Consider the following 20993-nt stretch of genomic DNA (forward strand, 5'->3'; position numbering starts at 1 on the left):
TTTTTGTTGACCTTTGTCCATGGAAGGTCCCTGCAAAATTTCATTGAAATTGGTTCAGGGGTTTTGGAGAAGAAGTCGAAAATGTAAATTGTTTACGGACGCACGACGGACGATGACGGACAAAAGGCGATCGCAATAGGTCACTTGAGACTTTGTCTCAGGTGACCTAACAACTATAAAAACCGGTAACATCAATTCTGGGAATGTGGTCCGTTCTGCAAAAGTATCTGCGTGTGTTGGGCAACAAAAACAAACACATTTGACAAGGTAATGCTCACAATGAACGTTTTACAAATTACACAATAAAACAAATCGCCCTCGTCTCATTTTTGCCATGTAAAGCGGAAAAAAAATATACCTCACTGCCTCATCTCTTTTGGAAAAAAATGGCCTGAGAACCAAGTAATTAATTTTGTTTGGCCTAAATAATAAATTTTATTGTAACAAATAATTTTATATGGTTTATATAAGAGTGATCTTGACTTTAACAGTGCTTCTATGCAAATTGCCTTCAAAAGTTCAGGGTAGGCACAAGAAATAAGGGTAGGTAGAGTTACCGGAAACACCTAATATTTTTTGTTTGGCCTAAACAGCAACAAAATGGTCTGAAGCACACACAGAAGCTCCATATTGTTTAGGTAAGGTTAACTGAAATGAGCAAACAAACTACAAGTCTGCATAAAATAATAAGTTCAGTCAGAAACTTGAGGTGAACATTATAACAAAAATGTTGTTAAAACCAAAATAACCATATACCTGTATCTTCAATCTGATTAAAATCATCTGTTACATGGCTCCGCCTGAACATCTGAATGTGCCGCGGTCAGGGTCACGTTCAAGTGACCTTTAGATGACCCAATCAGAGGCGCGCTGGCAAAAGTTTGCCAGCGAATCGGAATAACATGGTCGATAGATAAATAGCGAGGGGTATCGAACAGATTAGTTTTCCAAAACAAATATGGCGGCGGGAACTGACGTTTCTACGACGCCAAGGAAACCGTACCCATTGGGTAATAATTGCGTAGGCAACACCGCCATACAGTCTTTCTTCTCTAATAAAGCTTCAAATATCTTCTTCTGTTCAGGTTTCAGACGATCAATCTCAAATACCTTCAGAACTTTCTCATCAATGTCCGCCATATTTGTTACAACTCCGAGCGCCCTTTTGAAAGAGGGTCTCTGATTGGTCAAAATTTAATGAGTATTTATGAATATAAAGGTCACCTGAACGTGACCCTGACCACGGCACACTCAGATGTTCAGGCGTAGTACGAAATTAACGAAGCCATGTAACATGATTTTAATCAGATTGCCTGTATCCTAGGGGTATGTGTGTGGGGGTGGGGAAAGAGGGGTAAAAAGTTAAAATTTATGGCAAAGAAACATTTGAAAATGTAATGTACATTGTTTAGTCCTAGTTTATGATTGAGAACAACAATGATGGTAACAGAGTGGCCATTAGAAATGACCTGTCACTGTAAGTACATGCGAGACAGAAATATGATTACCAATATCACAGTTAGCTAACAGTTGATTCTCCAGGTCCTTTAAATATCTGGCCTGTTCAGGGTTCTACAAATAAAATGACAAGATACATATACATGTATGTAAGAAGTTTAGTGAAAGTATGTAAAATAGCAAAAAAAATATGCTCCAGACAAAATATTTTTGACACCCTTACAACAATCTAAATAATGACATACATGCATGCAACTTATTAATTTGTCTTAATACATACCTATGATAATCATAAAATATTTCTAAACATTTTTTTTCGTTTGGTAAATTGGAGTTAGAAAGGTTATATCACAACCAGTAAGTGTTTATGTGTGATGTTTCGATGACTAGCATGATATGTGACCTGTCACCTTCATCGGACAAGTGACCAGTATGTACACGAAGGTGTAAAATTTGTATGAGTTGGCAATACAAAATCAAACATTGGTTTGGATACGCGACAAGCCTATGGCCACTTTTGTTATTTGTTTACTATTACTGAAGGCGACAGGGTACGTACTGTACAAGTCATTAAAAGGTCACACATAGACACTTGTGATACACAACCTCTCTACAAATCATCAAATATTGTTCAGCAGTTTGAAAGTTACTGTCTGGAAAAGCACTGCAGCAGCATCAACTTTATGTACTGTGTATTTCAAAAGTCCATTAAAAGAATAACTCTTGAGGTCATATTCCGTATTTGCGTATTGCAGAGTTATCTTCTCTTGTGAGCAGGTATTGATTGTTACGTCATTGGTTTGCATGAGAAAATTACGTTGTTTTCTCAAAAATTGATGACATTACTCTCACATACCAATGATGTAAAAATCAATACCTGCTCACAAGAGAAGATAACTCTGCAATACGAAAAGACGGAATAGCTGAGATTAAGGATAGAAATATCTTTAACCTGTTCTTCTTCCTTCTCCGACTCTGTATCGTCATATGCCACCTTGTCAAAGTCAATCTTCAGCCAGGGCAACTTGACTTTATCATACGTAAGTCTTGGCCATATCTCCCCATCACCACTCTTCTTAATTTGAAACTCAATGCATCTTCCCATCACTCGATATTTGCTTTCCTGTATCAAAACAAATGTACAAAAACATATAAATGAATAGTGGTTCTGCTATGGTGTCAGATCAAACAAGTTGTCAGCTAAATTATAAAATAAAGAAAAGCCTTTAAGTACAAGTCATGGAGCATATTTTAGAGTTAATTTGGAAAAATACTAAAATTATCTGTTTTATAAATAATGACAAACTAAACAATCAAATGATATTTTTTAATCATTAATAAGTTATACATGACATATACTTAGAATTTATTAAAATATAACTTGTATTTATTATAATAAATATTTTTTATGCATGATTAGTGTATATTACAAATATTTTTTGTCAGATTGTAATGGTATCCACCAAAATGGGAAAAAAAATACATATCAATTCAGAAAGGTTGTTTTCTCAATGACATTAAATGTACTAAAATTTGATTTTGTACAGAATGTACTTGAAATTATCCTTTTGTGACTAATTTATATAATTAATTTACATTTTGAATGTATACTACTGCAGTTTAATTAAAGAAAAAGCATAAACTCAACTGATACATTTTACTTTATAAACATATTGACATTTACAACAAAATAAAATATTGTTAAGCTAGCATTATGTACATTTAAAATATGAAAAACTACATCAAATGTACTTTTATACATGAACATAAATAGGTGTATTTGAATACAGTGTAATATTTCTTAAAAATTTGCAACACAACCTGAACTACATAGTGTTAAGGAAGAAAATTGTTGCTAGGATAGGTACCTCTGGGTCGACAGGATGATAGAACTCAATGTCAATACCATAGTAATTCTGGCCGCTCACACCGAACCCCTCGGCATTAAATGTCAAACCATCCTCTGTCAGCTTTACTTCTTCATTCTGGAATGATTAACTGAGATTAAAAGCACAAATTCATAATTTAAGGCAGTTTACATGTAAGAAATTCAATGTTAATTTAGACCATACTATTCAATTAATATTAAATAAAAGCTATGTGCACTTTCAGACACCAAATTATTTACCTATTCAATTAATTTTTATAAAAAAAAATGGAATTTAAAAAAAAAAAGGTATTATGGATGTTTTAGGAACCTAAGGCTAAAGATTTTCCAAATAAATTCATAAAAATGTTTGAACAACAAGCACATTTTACAGATAGAGAAAGAGGGGAGACAACTACAGTGTGCTTATATGACTCAACAGAAAAACTTTTCATCATTCAAATTCATTTGTACAGAACTCAACCATCTTGTTAATATCTGCATTTGAAGAATGTAGGGCTCATCACGCTATCGGTAGCCAAAGTAGCTACTAAATTGACTACTAAGTTTTTAAAAATGGGGAAACTCTGTATCTTTGTCGCAGAAAACGATTCTGAATGTCTTCAAAGGTGAACTCAAAAATGGGGTCGGCAAGTAATGCCTCATATTTAAGAAAATTAGTGACAAAGTAACAAAAAAAATATCAGTGTTTATTACATTTTTGCCAATGAAATATTGAATTTTATCAACTTGATAAAACTGATATCTTTCACACAGTGACAAATATCAAAAGTGATATTTTCAGTGTGAAACTATCGCTTTTTGGCCAATCATAACGGTATCTTCTATTCGCTGTATTCCAAGGTAACGATTTTTTGTTCAGATTAAAATGAAGCGACAGTAGAATAACTGGTAGTTCTGGTAAATGTTTGGTACGTACACTTAAGTATTTACATAAATATATACAATTAATAACATTTTTATTTAAGCAATCATATCATACGCGATAATAGCAGAAAACGTGGGAATTGCGTTGAGTATCCCATTCAAAATGGAGCGCAACCTTGTTGTCAAACGTGTCGTCATTTGAATATGGCGCTATTTTTCATGTTTAATGGTTTAAAAATGTAAAAAAAAAAAATGTAATGGTGTCTTCAGTTATAACAATTGTATTTCACTCGTGTGGCAAATATTTTGATATCAAAGTATTAGCCACACTCATGAAATATATTTGTTATTACTGAAGAAACCATTAAATATCCTCTATATCTTCTTCATCACCAGTGTACATGCATGTCAAGCACACATTTACTGGCACTAGCTCCTCGGAAATTTCTTTTTTGCATAACAGTTACATATTGCATATTTCTTGTTGTTCATTATATTATTATTAGTAAGTTTTCAATTTCATAAAGAGGTTTTTATTTTACAGCTTTATGCTGCCATATTATTTCATCGTAAAATTTAAACTAGAATTATGTCAGTGTGACATTACAGCCAATCACCACTTTAAATTTAATTGCCTCAGTGACACGTTGAGCAAAAAATTTACTATAATAACTCAGATATGTGTTCTGTGTTCTGCTAATTAAAAATCAGGTCATCTGATGATGTTGCGTTTAGGATTTTCAAAATCAATCACCTCTTAAATGATGCCTTAAAAACATTTCTCCCTCTCCTCTTTTTTCACCCTCTTTAAGTGTGACGCATTGTTTTAATTTTCATTAATTAGCATCTTCCAATGATGTGACATGAGCGTTTACGTGCAGAATGGCAATCGGTGAATGGATAATAAAGAATAGGTGCATTTTTTGCTTGTGAAATGAAGGATAATTAACAGTAGTGGGAAAACATGCATGGAGAAAAGAGACATTGCACTCCTTTTATTTTTATTTATTTTTTATTCATATTAGTGAAAATTATTAATATTTGTAGCGACTATATTTACCGTCATTGAATATACAAAATCTCACAAATGTTCTTGGAATATATTTGAATTATATTTCCCAATGCGACTTTACCAACGTAAGAGTTATTTCCCTTACACCCAATTGGATACTATTTTGACACGGCGCAAATTCTTGTCAAACAGCAGCGGCAGTTGTTCTTAAATTGTTACACTTTCATAAATAAATACACCAGAAATAGCATGCTGTGTTACAAAAATGTTTGATAAGCATATACAGTTCACATATCGTCTCGTCTCAGAGCTATTTGTCTACCGTTATCAACCTAAGCATGATATATGGCATATATACGTTACCGTTTCAAACATCAAAATAGAGTTTATACTTCATCACTCATACGGTTTATAAGTTTATATATATACTTCTTCCTTCTACAGACAGCGTCAATGCTTGACAGTCTTCACATGTGCTTTCTCGAATCATATGTGTTTCACACGCGTAACACTCCCCAGACCGCAATCCGAGTTGCTAAAACGCTCAAACCTAGCCCACGAATTTCACCACCACAACACTCGTAGAATGCACCGGAGATAAACATTTTGTTTCCAGCAATTATTCAAAGTATGGATTATTATTTGGAGAAGAGTATCAGAAGACTTTATGTAACCCACAGGTGAGTGTCAGAGATTCTACTTTCTATTTACGATAACGAAACTATATAGCGGAAGCCTGCTATACTGAATTATGCGCACGCACCCCGAACGGAAGTGGGTCTGTCATTTCGTTCTCTGGACAGAATTAATAAGCCGCTCGGCTCTCGCCAAGAGCGGCTTAAAAATTCTATAATATATAATATACTTATTATATACCTTAATGAATTTGTATTGTTGTGATATGACTTCGCAACATGTATCATGATATCTGTTTATCCTGGCTCAGTACCGTATCACAATATGTAATTCAATGTATTGTGAGTTTTTTGGATGCAATATTCATCAATTATTAAATGATGCATGGATTGGTCTGGTTTTTCTTCCAATTAATTAACCTCTGTTCGTATTCTCTTCTTAAAAACATATGCTAAAATGTCTTTCCAATTCTCACCAGACAACAATATCAAATAACCTGTTTCTATCTTTTAAAGTATTTTATACACGATTCGAACAACCCTTTAACCGGTAATTTTGTACACCAACTGATCGAGGGGGGGGGGGGGGGTTGTTAACAGAGATAATTCCCAGTTCCCTCTGTGTAATTATCTAAATACTACACCAAAACACGTAAATATTACGGATGTAATATGGAACTTACTTCCACGTCTCTGAGATCAACTTTGAGGAAGACTTGATCTGTTTTCTGCCCCCAGTAAACGAAAGGCGACAAAGCTTCGGCCATGATCAAAGTACGGAGTGAAAGGTGAAGGTCGATTGAAATAAAATAAAAATATTATTACTAAAGTTTCTTTCGTCACAGATGAATCAGAAGAAGAAATTATTGCATAGACGTAGTGAAAATTCATGGTTTCAAAAATAGGCCTAGATTTCCTCTATGAAAACACGCGCGCTGTCTTACATCGCAGGTTCGCAGCACACTTCCGGTATTTCATAGCAGATGATAATTTTGACAACGCTGGGATGTGTGTGAGAGAGATTAGTTTCAGCAGCAGCACTAAGTAGCGTCAGATATTGTTCATGCTGCGTCTGCTGTAACACGGACTTTTACGACCATGTCAACGGAAGTAGTTGTGTTTTTAAGAATATCTTGATATGGAATTTAAACAAGAACCGTTTGAAAACTTCTATGAAGTCGGAGAGGATATCGGAAGGTAAAATCACAATACACGCTGTAATACACAGCTACTGTCATCAGCGTCAAGGCACGATATATACTCAAATAAGTACTTCCTGAGTCAGTTTTGTTTTTGCCGAGAATTAATAAGTGGTGCGTAAAAATTTAATAGACCATGCATCCATATATATATGTAATAATATGTAGTAAAACTAATGATAAAAAACAGGACTTAAAAGGAAAATCAGTACATTCGTGTCATAAAAGATCAGGCCGCATATTGATTTCTAGGGACATGTCATTAAGATTACTGACAGGAATAGTACATGAGAACAGCCACAGTAACCAAAGGTGAATGTTAAAGACAGAAATAATGACACAAACAGTGTTATCTATTATTCTAATTGGATCAATCACAGACGTATATCATGATATACTACAATCTCTGTGTTTATATGTATCTGGATCAATTGGAAGAATTAATCACCGTGATCCATCCTTTTGCAAGACAGTACCAGTTATGATTAGAAGGGGAAAAGTTATCCAAGGCCTCAGCTTTATTATAAAACAATGAATTTGCTATTTGTCAATTAGTTTCTGTAACATCGGGTGTAACCATCAGAATCAAATTTGACTTTGTCTTAAAATACTGAATTTTAATCAAGCATGTTTACCTTCACTTATTTTGGTAATTATAGTATTTTTTGTAAAGAACAGCTATATATGTTCTCAAAATGCAAATGTGTATTGCTCTTCCCTAATACTAAGCTACTCCATAACCTAAACCTAAATGTCAATCTTAACAATAAATTTTACATCAAAGAACTATTTTTTCCATAAATACATAAATAGACTTGTTCATGTTTTCTGTGGTTTTAACTAATGACAATGTTGTTTTGTAATATTGACATTGGACCAAAACAGTTAACACTCCAGAACTTTGACCATGCAATCTCCTATTGTAGTGTACAGATGCAACTTCTTTCAAAGCGGAATAGATTTTCATTGCAGAATGCTGCAGTGCTGTGTGTATTGATTTATTCTTGAATAGTGGCTACACTGCAGCATCCCGATCATTGTCAATAACAACTTTAACCATTAGTGTATTTCATTGATTTATGTAGATTTCCCAAGAACTGAGACAGTTTCTAAGGTGTAGGACAAATTGATGTATATATGTTGTCTGTTTTCAGGAATTTCGCAAACGTGCATTTGAAATTCAGTATATTGCATTGTGCCCTGTGTCAATAAGTGAATATGATTGCTAGCTACCACTATGAAAATGATATTTTGTACATTATATTTGGGTATATACTATAGAGCAAGCCAACACCCTTTTAGGTATTTAGTCTGACAGGTACAGCATTATTCTAAGGCAGGAATGTTATCCATTATTAAACTGGCATTTCTGTTTTGAAGTTTTACCCTTCCTTAAACTGGCATATCTGATTGGAATTTGTTGTATTAAAATGGTTGCTTATAATGCTAAATTTCAACTGGCAATACAAAATTACAACAACGATTAGATTGATTACAACTAATCAAAATTAAAATACTGTAGCAATCTAATAAAGCCATTTATTTCATTCTACCATGTGGAATGATTTGTAGCAAAATTATCATAAGTTTTTGTATCTTATCATTTGTTGTGGGGGTCATCTAATGGTCATCAAATCAAGTGATACAAACTGTGTTTTTTAATGTCTTCCAAACTAGATATTTAGTCCATTAATCTAAGCCTTTGTGTTTTAATCATGCAGACCTATATCTTGTCAATGTAGCACTTGGTGAACTCACTGAACTAGAACATTAATATGTATTGATGATTGTGTAATTCCAAGGACTCTGTCATTGTACTAGATGTCATTCACTATTCAAATTACACAAGCCACCAAACTCAGAGTTGACGTGTTAGATTCTTGTACTGACTCTTCATACATTTGTGGCGACAAGTAAAAAAAATACATCATTAGTAGCATAATTTAACAAGTAAATATTTAGATTTCTTAATTTCAGGACTGTTATATGAAACTTTATTGAATTGTTCAAACATGAAGTCAAATTATCAAATTCAATTTATTGAAAAGTATTTAAAGAAATAAGCATATATGTATATATATCTGTGTTAAGGTATAATGTCGGATACAGTCATTTTTATAATCTGAAGACATGTTTAAATGCATTCGATTGAGTTCTGGTCAATGGTCTAAAAGTTAAGTATATATTAATTTTCTACATGTATAATTGTATACATGTATAGAATTTCAAATGACTAGGCATTAATTGGGCTATAGCTTTATTTTACACATAACTGGATTGGCAAACATGTGTAACGTATATATATATAAGCATGCATCATGTCAGGAAAGGTGTATAAATGTATATGTACAATGTAAGGTGTTGTGCATAAAAGGTGTGAGACCTACCTAACATGTAGCATGTTAATATATCAACAACAAAAATCCATGTTACCTGAATGACTAAGGCAGAACTATATATATATACATGTGTGTAAGTTTGCTAGCTAAAAAGGTGCAGTAAAATTGTATAGGATAACAACATCCTTGCGCCATAAAAAGTTGCATTTTTCAAAAAATTATGTTTGTTGGTTAGTCTGGAAACCGTGGTACATGATGTTTTGGGAGTAAACAAAAATCATGTCTGTAAAAAAGAGGAATGAGAGAAAACTTTTCCGGCTTTCTTTCATAAGCTTTTTGGTACACCCACCAGAAATGTGATTTTTACAGTTAGAAAGTTAGATGGGATACATTTTTAAAGAGCCTGCTACCCTTTCTATACACAAACACTTGGTGACAACCTTTTTATTGAATGTTGATTTAAACCCCTCAAACATCTGATAATACACCCTGCTGTGTCATTACTATGCATTTGGAGAGATCAGAACACACATACTCCACTGTGATGTATTCTGTGTTGGAGAATTTGCTTTACTTTTAGTTGGAAATAAACATGAAATATTTTAAACCTAAGGGAAATATTAATTTCATGTAATTTTGTATTTATTACATGAAGTACACAACCATATATTGATTTCCAACTTACACACTGTTTGGGTGTTGAACACCCCATGTTTTACATGTATGTACCCTAGCTAGTTGACTGTTGAGTGTCTGTCTGTAAAGCCTTTGTGTCAGGTTGTATGTAACATGGGCTGATCTGTATCTCCAGTGATAGACTTGTCATTCCTATATCTGATATATATTCTAAAGGCTAACATGACCAACCCTGAGTCCCTAGGACAGACATATTTATCAAGTACCCAACACACAGCTATATAAACCCCTGCAGCATTGTACATTTCTATGACCTTATCTTACAATACAAGGGGATATATGCAAATCATTATGAGCATAACTGTTGTTTAAACTGTTTTGGGGTACAAGTTTTGGCTAAATTTGTCTCGATTCTCCATAGAAATTGTATGCTTTTTCCCAATTTTTGCTCAAATCTCTTATTCACCTTATACAAAATTATTGAAAAATACCAGTTATGGTGCATAAAACTTTCAAATGTGAAGAAACTTCTATAAACAAAGTATTCTTTTAAACAGAAAATAGTCTGTTGATATTATGATACAGTAAAAAATACCAAATTAAGATACAGTTGCTACTTTTTTGCATTTCTAAAGCACCCAGACCTCTACCAAAATAGTAAAATAATCATTGCGTTTATATAAAAAAATGTAGTCAAGATGAAATTGACATGGTAATTTAAAGCCATCAGCACTGTAATTCAATTACATCAAATATTAAAATCTATAATTATATATTTATAAGTTTGATGAAATTTACAAATGACATCAGTTATTGCATGTACGTGTCTGATGTTTCCCTTGGAAGTTTAGCATTACAGCAGATGTCTTAGTGATAAACAGTTCGTAACACATTCAATGCATTCCCCATGCATTCAAAAATGGCTTAGGGGCCTCAAAAAACTGATACCAGGTAAACATTGTCTTTTGTAATCTTATATCAATATCTTTTTCTATACAATGAAGTTGGCAGGTTTTTCAGAAATATTGATTTGCCAATGTAAACTGTTGACAGCTTAAGGTAAAGCAAAACATACATGTACCCAATGGGTGTGATCATTATCTTTGTATATTTCTGTTCAATACAGCTCTCTCAAGGACATGAAGTGCAAATATCTACCGGCCTCCTATAGTACCAAGAGCTGTACTATTCGCACCTCGAGGCCCGGGTTAGGCACCCACCAATTGGCCAAGGGTTATGGGATTTTGACATAGACTCTTCTATAAACACTGTCTGTCTCCTTCTTCTTAATTAACAACATTCTTTCTGGGAATCTGACATAAATCAGAACAAACTGTTCCTCAAATTCAGTGTATGAAGGACCAACATTGGTTACGGTACATACACATAATGGCTACGAGTACATGAGGGAACAGCACTTGATCGGGGTTTCAGACTTATCTCTATCGATGTAACGTAGTCTGGTTTTATTTTGGAAGTTTTACACAACCGAATCCCTCCTTTGTTTCCTTTACACTTTCAGATCTAGTTTATCTGGCTATAATATCTCCTGTTTTAACTACAGCAGTATTTTATCGAGAATTCCATTCCATAGTCTACTTTCAAGGTTGGATATTTTTAGAAAAGATAATCCATTTATCAGCTGTGCTTTAAAATTAATGGTTATAGATGTTATATTTGACAGAAGTCTGGATTTGTGGTAATATGTAGGTCATCTGACCTGTTTAACACTTGTTATTTAAATATTGATAACCGAGTAAATGCACGGCCCAGGACCCTCCGAACTCTTAGCCGGATGCTCTACCAATTGAGCTACATGTACCTGGTCACCAACGATCTACCGAGTCCAGTTTCACTACTGTTACTACTGTATACTGGTGCTATTTTTACTTGCATGATCTTTAAATTTTGTTCTTGTAAATTTGTGAGAATTTTACTTTCATCAGATCTGTAGATTTGTGCAAAACAGAGACTAAAATTCAGTTCCCTTCTGATAAAGAGATTTAGGGCAGCTGATCACTATGATCGTTTCATGCGAATTTGTTTCCAGATCAGAAACCCGAAAGTGTGGTCATGCAAAATTAAGTGCTATATACAAGTAGCTGTATTATAATCAGTGTCTCTCATGTCATTTCCTTATGTTATACAGCTGGGATATTTTATTAGTGGGAATAGTTATTTAGTTACTGGCATTAATCATAGTTCATTTATCTGATTGTTCACATCTACTGGGTATGTATTTTCCCTAGATACCTATGTGATAATGGATAACACTACATATTCAGGAGTCTGCGGTGAAGTCCGTGTAGATTTTTATTGGAAAGGACTCTTGGGTACAATGTAGACTTGAAGGTGGCAGTGTTGACATTATGTGTATGGCAATAAGCATTTTGATAATAACTTTTCAGAGCCAACGTTTTTTGTTTTACTTATTAACTATTTAGAAAAAAATTTATTAGGGTAGAGGCAAAAAAAGAACAGGCGGCCGCTTATTTGCCGAGTTGGAGACTTCTGTGCATCTATGAATGTAAATGTTTCATTTGAGATATAGATAGTATGGCAAGTTTATCTCATAATGAGCCATGCTAGACTATGGTAGTCAGGTCTATTTCAATTCAGAATGATTGCTCATTGAATTCTAGGGTTCAGTATAGAGCTCAAGCATGGCAACATTTTTAACTAAGACATATACATTGTACATGTATGTGTATACACAGTAAAACATTGTTGTGATCTTGTCTGTCACCATAGACTAACGCTGTGTGTGTTGATATTGTCCCTATACACTGACCGTAAATACAACTTTTGACAGTATGATGTGTATCATCTTACTTTATGATGCCCGTAAATAACAACTTCAAAGAATTCTTTCAAGCATTAATTGAATTTCAGACATGATCAAGATCTTCAGACTAGTTATTAAATTAGACAAGATATAGTCACAGCATTGGCAGTACCATAAATGTGTAACAGGAAAGAGAATAGTGTGCTTCCACTGGAGATCGAACACTCAATTTCCAGGTTCCTAGTCAGACGCTCTACCACTGGGCTCGAAGCTAGAAGGCGATCGTAATCTATGTACAATTAAAATCTGCCACACTAATCTCCCCTTTTTTAAATGTGTTCGCCCTCAAACACCATAACCCAGGTTCTAACTCCCTGTCACCACAGGGAGGGCCACGGACACCATTTGTAATAGGAAAGAGAATAGTGTGCTTCCACCGGGGATCAAACCCGCGATCTCCAGGTTCTAGTGGGATAATGTACCACTGAGCTAAAGGGAAATTCCCCTATAGCTCGAAGCTAGGAGGCGACCGTAACCCTATGTACAATTAATATCTGCCATAAATATATGCATTATATCAATGCATCAATTATATTGTCAGTGTTGTGTTTGATATATATATATGTTACAGTACATTAAACTAATTTTCTGGCTGCTTTATGCATGTATATGTTTTATGTAACATAATTCTCTTGATAAGACCATGGCTTCTAATAAGCCTACCCACACCTAATACATTTCAGCAGGAGTGCCAACAAATGTTGTTTGCCCCGAAATAAGCACTTTGAATAAGAGATTATAATTTATGTGTTTATGTGTTTGCCTTTGGACTTAAGCAAATTGCAGTATGAAAGCAGTTTATTAGCTTCTTGCCTTTTTTTTCAAAAGCCAGGTCCCAAGCTTAAGCATGCTGTATTATTGATAACATGTACAATGTAGGAATTAGATATATCTTTCCACTATCAAGACCCTACTGTAACTTGTTTGCTCAGTTAGACTTGGGGAAAGAATCAACACGAACTCTAAAGCAGTGATAAATTCACATGCTAGTCCTAAGTCCTGCACCCACATTTATACAAAATATTTTACAATACAGTGAAAAAGGACTTATGAAAATGATAAAAAATGAAATGTAGTTTTATTACTGTACATGTAATAATGTAGCAGACCATTAGTCAGGACACATATTCTTGCTACAAGTATATATATATACTCCTGATGCCAGTGATGGTCAGCCGCGGTCTGCTGCCCCATTCATACTTCAGAGGCCATGGTGCTACTGGTACTGTACTGTTGTATAGTCATTGCACTGTCAATCATTACCAGTCCCCTACCTTCCTGTGCCTGTTTACTTTTCATTGAGAACCATTTAGCATTCCTCATTCCAGACTCCATCTGCCAATACTTTGGAAGGATGGAACCCTTTGCTGAAAGCTAGTGGATCCTTGTATCGTCTCGCGAGACATTTCAGATATAATCACATTTATTCTTGGCTAGATTTGAGGTGTGGGTGCATTCAGACTCATTTACTTGTGTATTACAGAAAATGATAGAATACATAATGATAAGTAGATTGGAACCTAAAAAAAAAAAGAACAAAATCCTCTTTGAAGTAAATGCATGTATCCTTCATTATCGTGTAATGGTGTACACAGTTTGAGTCCACATGTCTATCCTGGTACAAGTTTGTGTATCAGGGATGCTTTCTGTCGCTCTCATTATAGGTTTTTTCAAGTGGTCAGAGTAAACATTCTCCGGAAGCAGATCATTATTCGTGGTTTGCGGAAAGGCTGGTGTAGGAGGCTAGTGTCACTATTGATCTCCGGTATGGACGATCATGTTGTCGACAACAGAGAGATGATGGAGGGAAAATGGTTTACTTTTACGAAATTAAAAAAAAAAGGATGAAAAGGTTAAACATGTTAGTAAATCTTTGATCTATGTTGTCTTTAATTTCTGTATGGGTTAAAGTCTCATGTAATCTTGATATTGGGATGTCCATTGTGTCATTGGTTTGTGTAATATCCTTTTCAGACAGGTCTCCGTTTTATAACTGATTGTGTCACTTACCTCTGTTGTGCCCCATTCCTTTCCTGTGTTCTTGACCTTGATCAATTTTATCAAAAAGAATTCATATTTTTTACCTTCCAGAAACCCGATAAAACTTAAGTCAGCATTTAGAGGGAAATGAAAAGGGTAGGTGGAGAACACTAACCTCACAAATAAGTTTTGGCTTAACCCTTTCACCCCTATGTAACTTTAGTAGACTCTACCATGCATTGATCTGGATGAGTCCATTATGTTCTATAGTGGTGAAAGGGTGAATATAACTTATTATATAGCTCTTTATATATTAGTAGCAGACTAGTTTCTGCAGGAATAATCTTTTCTATACAGTAGAAGTATGAATGATAATAAAGGATAATTGTCAGACGTTTCATTCATTATAAAAGTTTCTGCATTGGCATGCCATAATAAAATTGGTAAAATGTACTGGTTATTAGTCATTAATTTGTGTACTTACCATATATTTTCACAAACATTTACTTATAAACTTATTTTTTTCATAATTTGTGTATTTAAAAAAAAAAAAAGAGTAAACATTCCAATAAAGATAGTGTCCAATCTGTCCAATAGAAATGTTTTGAAACGTGTTATGTAATCAGAACTCCAAAAATACATGTAGGGTTCAGGGACACCTGCCAGAATGGTTACAACTATCACCTCAGATCATAAATAGATGCTTTGTAGCCATGCTGATGGAATATATAAACATGCCTAGATGTTTTCTCATGGAATGTTTAATTTCTCAGCCTCTGTCAGAGCTCTACATGTATAAAGTATATCAGTGCAGGACTTACCTGTCAAGATCCAATCAGTTCCTGAACTTTAGCATCCTTATCTTTTTCTAAATAGTTGCGTTATCAACATTTTACAAGACTCTTACTTTTTTTTATCCAACACAAGATAAAAAAAAATCTTGAGAAATGAAGAAAATGGAAAACGAAAGCAAGAAAATCATATGATGTAAATAAATATATACAAAATGCATTGGCTCTATGTTAGAGGCGATTCTTGTGTTATATTTATTGTCTATTACTTACTCATTTATACTTTCTTAGGTGATATCTGTAGCATTTCAAGTTTTGTATGTGCTTGTGATAGTATCTATAATGTTGTACTGTAGTAAGATGTTAACTTGATGAGTTTATTTCAATAGGAAAACATTTTGTGTTTCATCATTTTGTGTTTTGTTATCCATGTGACAGTACAACACTAAATGGTTCTAAGGGTTTCTTATTAATGAAGCTTAAAGCTTATGAGTGCCTTCTGACATAGTCGCCTCCCAGAGAGGTCACAATGAATTTTAAATATATATATTGGTAAAATAAGCAGCGCATACCGTCTGAAGTTATACATTCATTGTCACATTTTACATTCTTTATATTTGATAGATTATTTGTTTAACGTAAACACAAAATCTTTGTTATGGTTCAAAATTACAGTTTAAAGAGTGTTGGTAACAGTTTGATGTAATATTGTCAAGGCAAGGTAGATGTGTACTTCCTGAATTGCTGTGTGGACGGTAATTATCAGACACTTGGCCCCCTGTACAAAGGATGTTTCCACTGAGGATAAGTTAGCACCATACATCTACCATCTGCTAAGATTACCCGACTTCACATTGATAAGAAGAGAAGATGTTGAAATACTACCCCCAGTGTGTCTGAATTACAATCAATGATTAAAACACAAAGTGGGCAGCTTTGTTTATTTCCAACCTGGTTGTTTCAGAAAAATCTTTTCAGTTTGCCAAGGCATTTTGATAAGGTGCAAAAATGTTTTTTCTACGCAGCAAAAGTAATATTCCTTTCTTGATACTGTACATGACATTGTGGGAACATCCTTAGCTTTAAATATAACTATATATAGTGAAACCTTTTTTATCAAATTCAAAATGACCTTCCCTTCTTGATATTTACTTATATATATCATATATATCATTTGGTTGTAGGAGTTGGATGTCTATGTGGGTAATTTGCATGTAACCACAGATAATTCAGCCACTGAATGGTCATTTTAAGGTGCCATTTCCACAAATTGTTTTGACTCAACTCGGACAACCTGGGTAACAGACATCTTAACCAGTTACTGTTCTGACAACTTGCTTACCAGAAGAAGACATAACTTGGAATAAAAGTTTAACCTTTTCACAACTGTAGACCATAATGGACTCATCCAGATCAATGCATGGTAGAGTCTACTAAAGTTACATAGGGGTGAAAGGGTTAACACAAAACCAATCTTTTGTTTTGTAGTGAAGACATCAGATCGTTTTGCTTTGTTCCAAGTTTTCATCTTAGATGAGTTGATGTCTGTCAAAGATTCCATATTTCACAAAATGTTAAGTCAAAAGTTTAAGGTCTTTAAAATTTCATTGAATGAGCCTCGTAACTTTAGACTTCTCTTTCATGAATAAAACTACTCTGGTGCATGTGCATGTAGCTTCTACATCCCCTGTATTCTTCACAGGGAGTGATGTGGGTGGCCTAAATTGTGAACTTATATATATATGAAGATGTCAAATTGAAAGTGGAAAAAAATATAGGAAACAGACAACCCCAACACTTACAAGTAGGAACAGAAACAAAGAAATGTAAGCAAGTAGCAGGGTACCTGTAATTGAAACTTGGACAAGCAGGATGACAGACCCTTTACAAATCTGATAGCAAGTGGAATGAGTGAGATAACAATGGTAAGAAAAGCAGTAGTTTGATAAAGGTTGATGTGCCATCTGGTGTTGAATTGCCAGAAGTGTTTTTACTATTGACATTAGGGTGTTAGCCAGGGAGACCATATCTGCAATGTGGGGCAGTCACACTTCTGGTGTGGTGTGTAGCCCCCAGATAGCATCTTAAGGTGTGGACTTCTCCTGTTGTATCTCTAGACAATCTCCAATCAGATTGGCAGCTGTTCCAGAGGTCCTTTACCTATAGTTTACTCTAAATAACTTTTATTCATCAATCAAAATATAAAGCTTACCCAGATAAAGATTTAAGGATGGTCAAAAAACAAATAGTAATGCCATATGTTTTTGTAGAATGTCTATAGATTTAATCATCACTTATGCGTGTACTTATATGAGAGCATCATTATTTAATTGGCATTATAAACTGGTAATGTTTCCAGCTTTTCTTATATTGCCTATAATTTTAGAAAACAAACAGGTTTTTTAGAAAAATATATACTAAATAGAAATGCATGCAAACAGGTGTAAAGTTTATCTAGACCAGCTGCCAATTAATATTTGGTTTCCTTCATCGTGTGGTCAAGGGATGGCAGTTGTCATGTACATGCTGTATGATAACGTTATAATTTGGTAGTGATCGAATATAGGAACAGAAATAGAAATACAGTGTATAACGTTTCGGTAGACTTTTTCAGGAGTGCTACAAATACAAAACTCCTTTGTCCCTATATATAGCTGTACTGAACTGGATATTTCCCACTGATGCACTTCAGCATTTTTATCATCACTTTAATGCTTATAAACATGGCAGGGAAAGATTGGGTTGTATGTAAACTTATGAACAAGACTAAAGATCCATTGCTCATAGTGTCACTGGCAATATTGGCATCTAAACACCCTTTCAATAGGCTATTTCAAGAGTGCTGTAAACACAAAATGCCTTTGTCCCTAGCTTATATATACTGAACTAGATATCGGTCAAAGAAGTAATATAGACGGTAAAATCCCATATCACACTGTATCCTAATTGAGGTATGTCTAGTGAAATTTTGAGTTGTCTTGACTAAAAGTACATTGCTCATAGTTTCACTGGCTTTATAGGTATCTTACAGTGGTTTTTTTCCATGCACTTTATGTAGAGGTTCACAGTTCAATGTATACTCTTATCTTTGTTGGTGTCATGGAAGCTCCTAAACGTTAGAAATTGAAACTCAGAAAATAGATGGAAGGAACAGGCCGTGCCCTATAGGGCTACATAACTTCATACTGTATTTATCCTGCTATAAGTCCAGGGGCCAACACCTAAGTTCAGACTCAAAAATAGGGGATGGCTTATACAATTATTACAGGCTTTTGCTGGCATTTTCAGTAAACTGTATTTAGCATGGTTGGGCTTATTACCAGGCATGGGCTTATTACCAGACAGCCATGGTCATCAACTCAGAAAGGCAAAATTAGGGTCTACATCACAATTCATATTTATAACATGAAAAGGTAAGGAAAAGGGGGCTTTACCAGTATGAGACATTTTACAGTATTGTATGGTAGTAAGCCCCATTGCTCATTTTCTATACATACATGCAGTCACCATTTGAAAACAGTTTGCTTACATCTATCTCATTTATCATAGCTAGCATAGACTGTGAAACTAACTGCATGGTGACACACTGCTACTTTTTTTTTCTGGAAAGAAAATTAGACCTCAAAACATTAAGTAAAAAATACAAAAATGGATTTATCATTTATGGCATCTTGTATAATTGTTGGAGATGTGTTGTGTCTGGGTTTGCAGATATAAGCCAAGCAGTTATTAGAGTTGATACATTGGCTTCTGTAGTTTGTAGGAGTGTTATTTATCTGACTTCCAGGGCTAACATTTGTTGAGTTTATGGTTGGAACCATTGATTTTTGTTGTGTAATAAAGATTTTCCTCCTGTTATCGGACGTAAACAGCTCCAGACTACAGTAAGCTGGAATCTAAGGCACTGTACCAGCAGGATTGAATTCAATATTACGGTGAATAATATCAGATTTTCTGCAAAGACCTGCATGTGCATTGCATGTCCATTGATCCAAGTTGTATTGGGAAACTTTCAGAACATCTAATAAAAATCTATGAAATTCATTGAAGGTCACCAGCTGTAATAAAATGGAAATGTCTTCATTGACAATTGGCCAAACTTTTTCACAATGTTAACTCAGTATTATATACAATATATATATGTTCCTCCTTAATGTTGATATAGTGTCTCGCCTTCACATACATAATCTGTATTTAAGTATACTATTGAGAATACGATGATTTAGTATACTATTGAGAATACGATAATTTCAGGGACCGGAGAAAATGTTCAGAACAATAACAGTACCATCATATAATTCTGGTACAGACAAATTTGGTTTACTCAACAATGTCATCGTTCGCTCGTCCTTTACAATTTATTGCCAATCCTCATGATCAGGTTAAATTCAACAGCAAACGCCACAGAATAATGTGTAAAAAGGATACTTGAGAAAAGGATACCTGTCTCTAAGTGGGTTTTTTATCTTCTTATCCAATTATGTAATAATGTTTTTATTGCGGACAATGTGGTCAGTGATCTGTCCCTAAAGGTAGACTCTAAGTCAGTCTTATGTACCCGTTGTTTGATCAGCTCTAAATGATTTGCCTAAATATCTAGTGGCCTGGAGAAATGTTCACACAAGATCCACTTAGAAGAAGTCACATACATACCAGCTGAAATGGCCTTGATGACTTAAGACCTACAGCTTATCTGACCAAAATGAGATCATGTATGTTTTAAGTTTTACTTTTTGGTCAGGTGCCCCTAGCAATATCTTTACAAAAAAATGGTGACCTCTGTGTCTAGTCTTATTTAATGTCATTGTATAAGTGTCATCTGTCCATTAGGGATAGGCTTTCTTGTTGACATCAAAAGGATTTTCAAATTACACCATATGTTAGATGTTGTTTTTAAATTTACATGTTACCTTCATTTCCAAAGGTAACAGCATGTTGTTTTGTATTATAGAAAGCGCTGCACGGTCTTACTTTTTGGCAACTGTGTTGCTGCAGTGAAACATGTTATGTTACACCTGGAGGCTGCTAACGAGTTTGGAAGCTTTTCAGGTGTAAACACTGAAGACAAGTGACTGTTTTGTCAGGAAATCGACTGAAGACGGCCTAATGAGCTAGAATGATGGACACAAATTTACTTTACTGCTATAAGCTATATCTTATCAAATCAATCATGTTGGCATCCACACTACATGCGTTTCAAGTTTGGATTCATTTCTGAATTTCTGTAGGGCATAGTCCAATCAGTTGTTGGCCTTCATTGTCTTTCTACTATCCTAGTCAAGTCCTGGGTCTGGGTGGACAGGAGAGATCATTCATTTGTATGGAAGTTTTAATAGGTGTTAA

At 34.4% G+C, this 20993-nt stretch overlaps 2 protein-coding genes across 4 annotated transcripts in view; one reads left to right on the forward strand and one right to left on the reverse strand.

Moving 5' to 3' along the window:
- LOC110445680 (very-long-chain (3R)-3-hydroxyacyl-CoA dehydratase-like) overlaps positions 1 to 6629 on the reverse strand; it is a 16435-nt gene extending 9806 nt beyond the window's left edge. The window contains exons 1-4 of the mRNA XM_021490429.1: positions 6544 to 6629; positions 3327 to 3443; positions 2411 to 2581; positions 1509 to 1572 (exon numbers count right to left, since the gene is read on the reverse strand). Of these exons, the coding sequence (XP_021346104.1) occupies positions 1509 to 1572; positions 2411 to 2581; positions 3327 to 3443; positions 6544 to 6627 (436 nt within the window). The 5' untranslated portion in view covers positions 6628 to 6629. The remainder of the gene's footprint in view (positions 1 to 1508; positions 1573 to 2410; positions 2582 to 3326; positions 3444 to 6543) is intronic.
- A 201-nt stretch (positions 6630 to 6830) lies between these two features.
- LOC110445681 (death-associated protein kinase 1-like) overlaps positions 6831 to 20993 on the forward strand; it is a 113673-nt gene continuing 99510 nt past the window's right edge. For all 3 annotated transcript variants that reach the window (XM_021490431.1, XM_021490433.1, XM_021490432.1), the window contains exon 1: positions 6831 to 7057. In XM_021490431.1, coding sequence (XP_021346106.1) covers positions 6999 to 7057 — 59 coding nt within the window. In that variant the 5' untranslated portion in view covers positions 6831 to 6998. The remainder of the gene's footprint in view (positions 7058 to 20993) is intronic.

Source organism: Mizuhopecten yessoensis, unplaced genomic scaffold (assembly GCF_002113885.1).
Source record: "Mizuhopecten yessoensis strain PY_sf001 unplaced genomic scaffold, ASM211388v2 scaffold2329, whole genome shotgun sequence".
Classification (NCBI taxonomy): domain Eukaryota; kingdom Metazoa; phylum Mollusca; class Bivalvia; order Pectinida; family Pectinidae; genus Mizuhopecten; species Mizuhopecten yessoensis.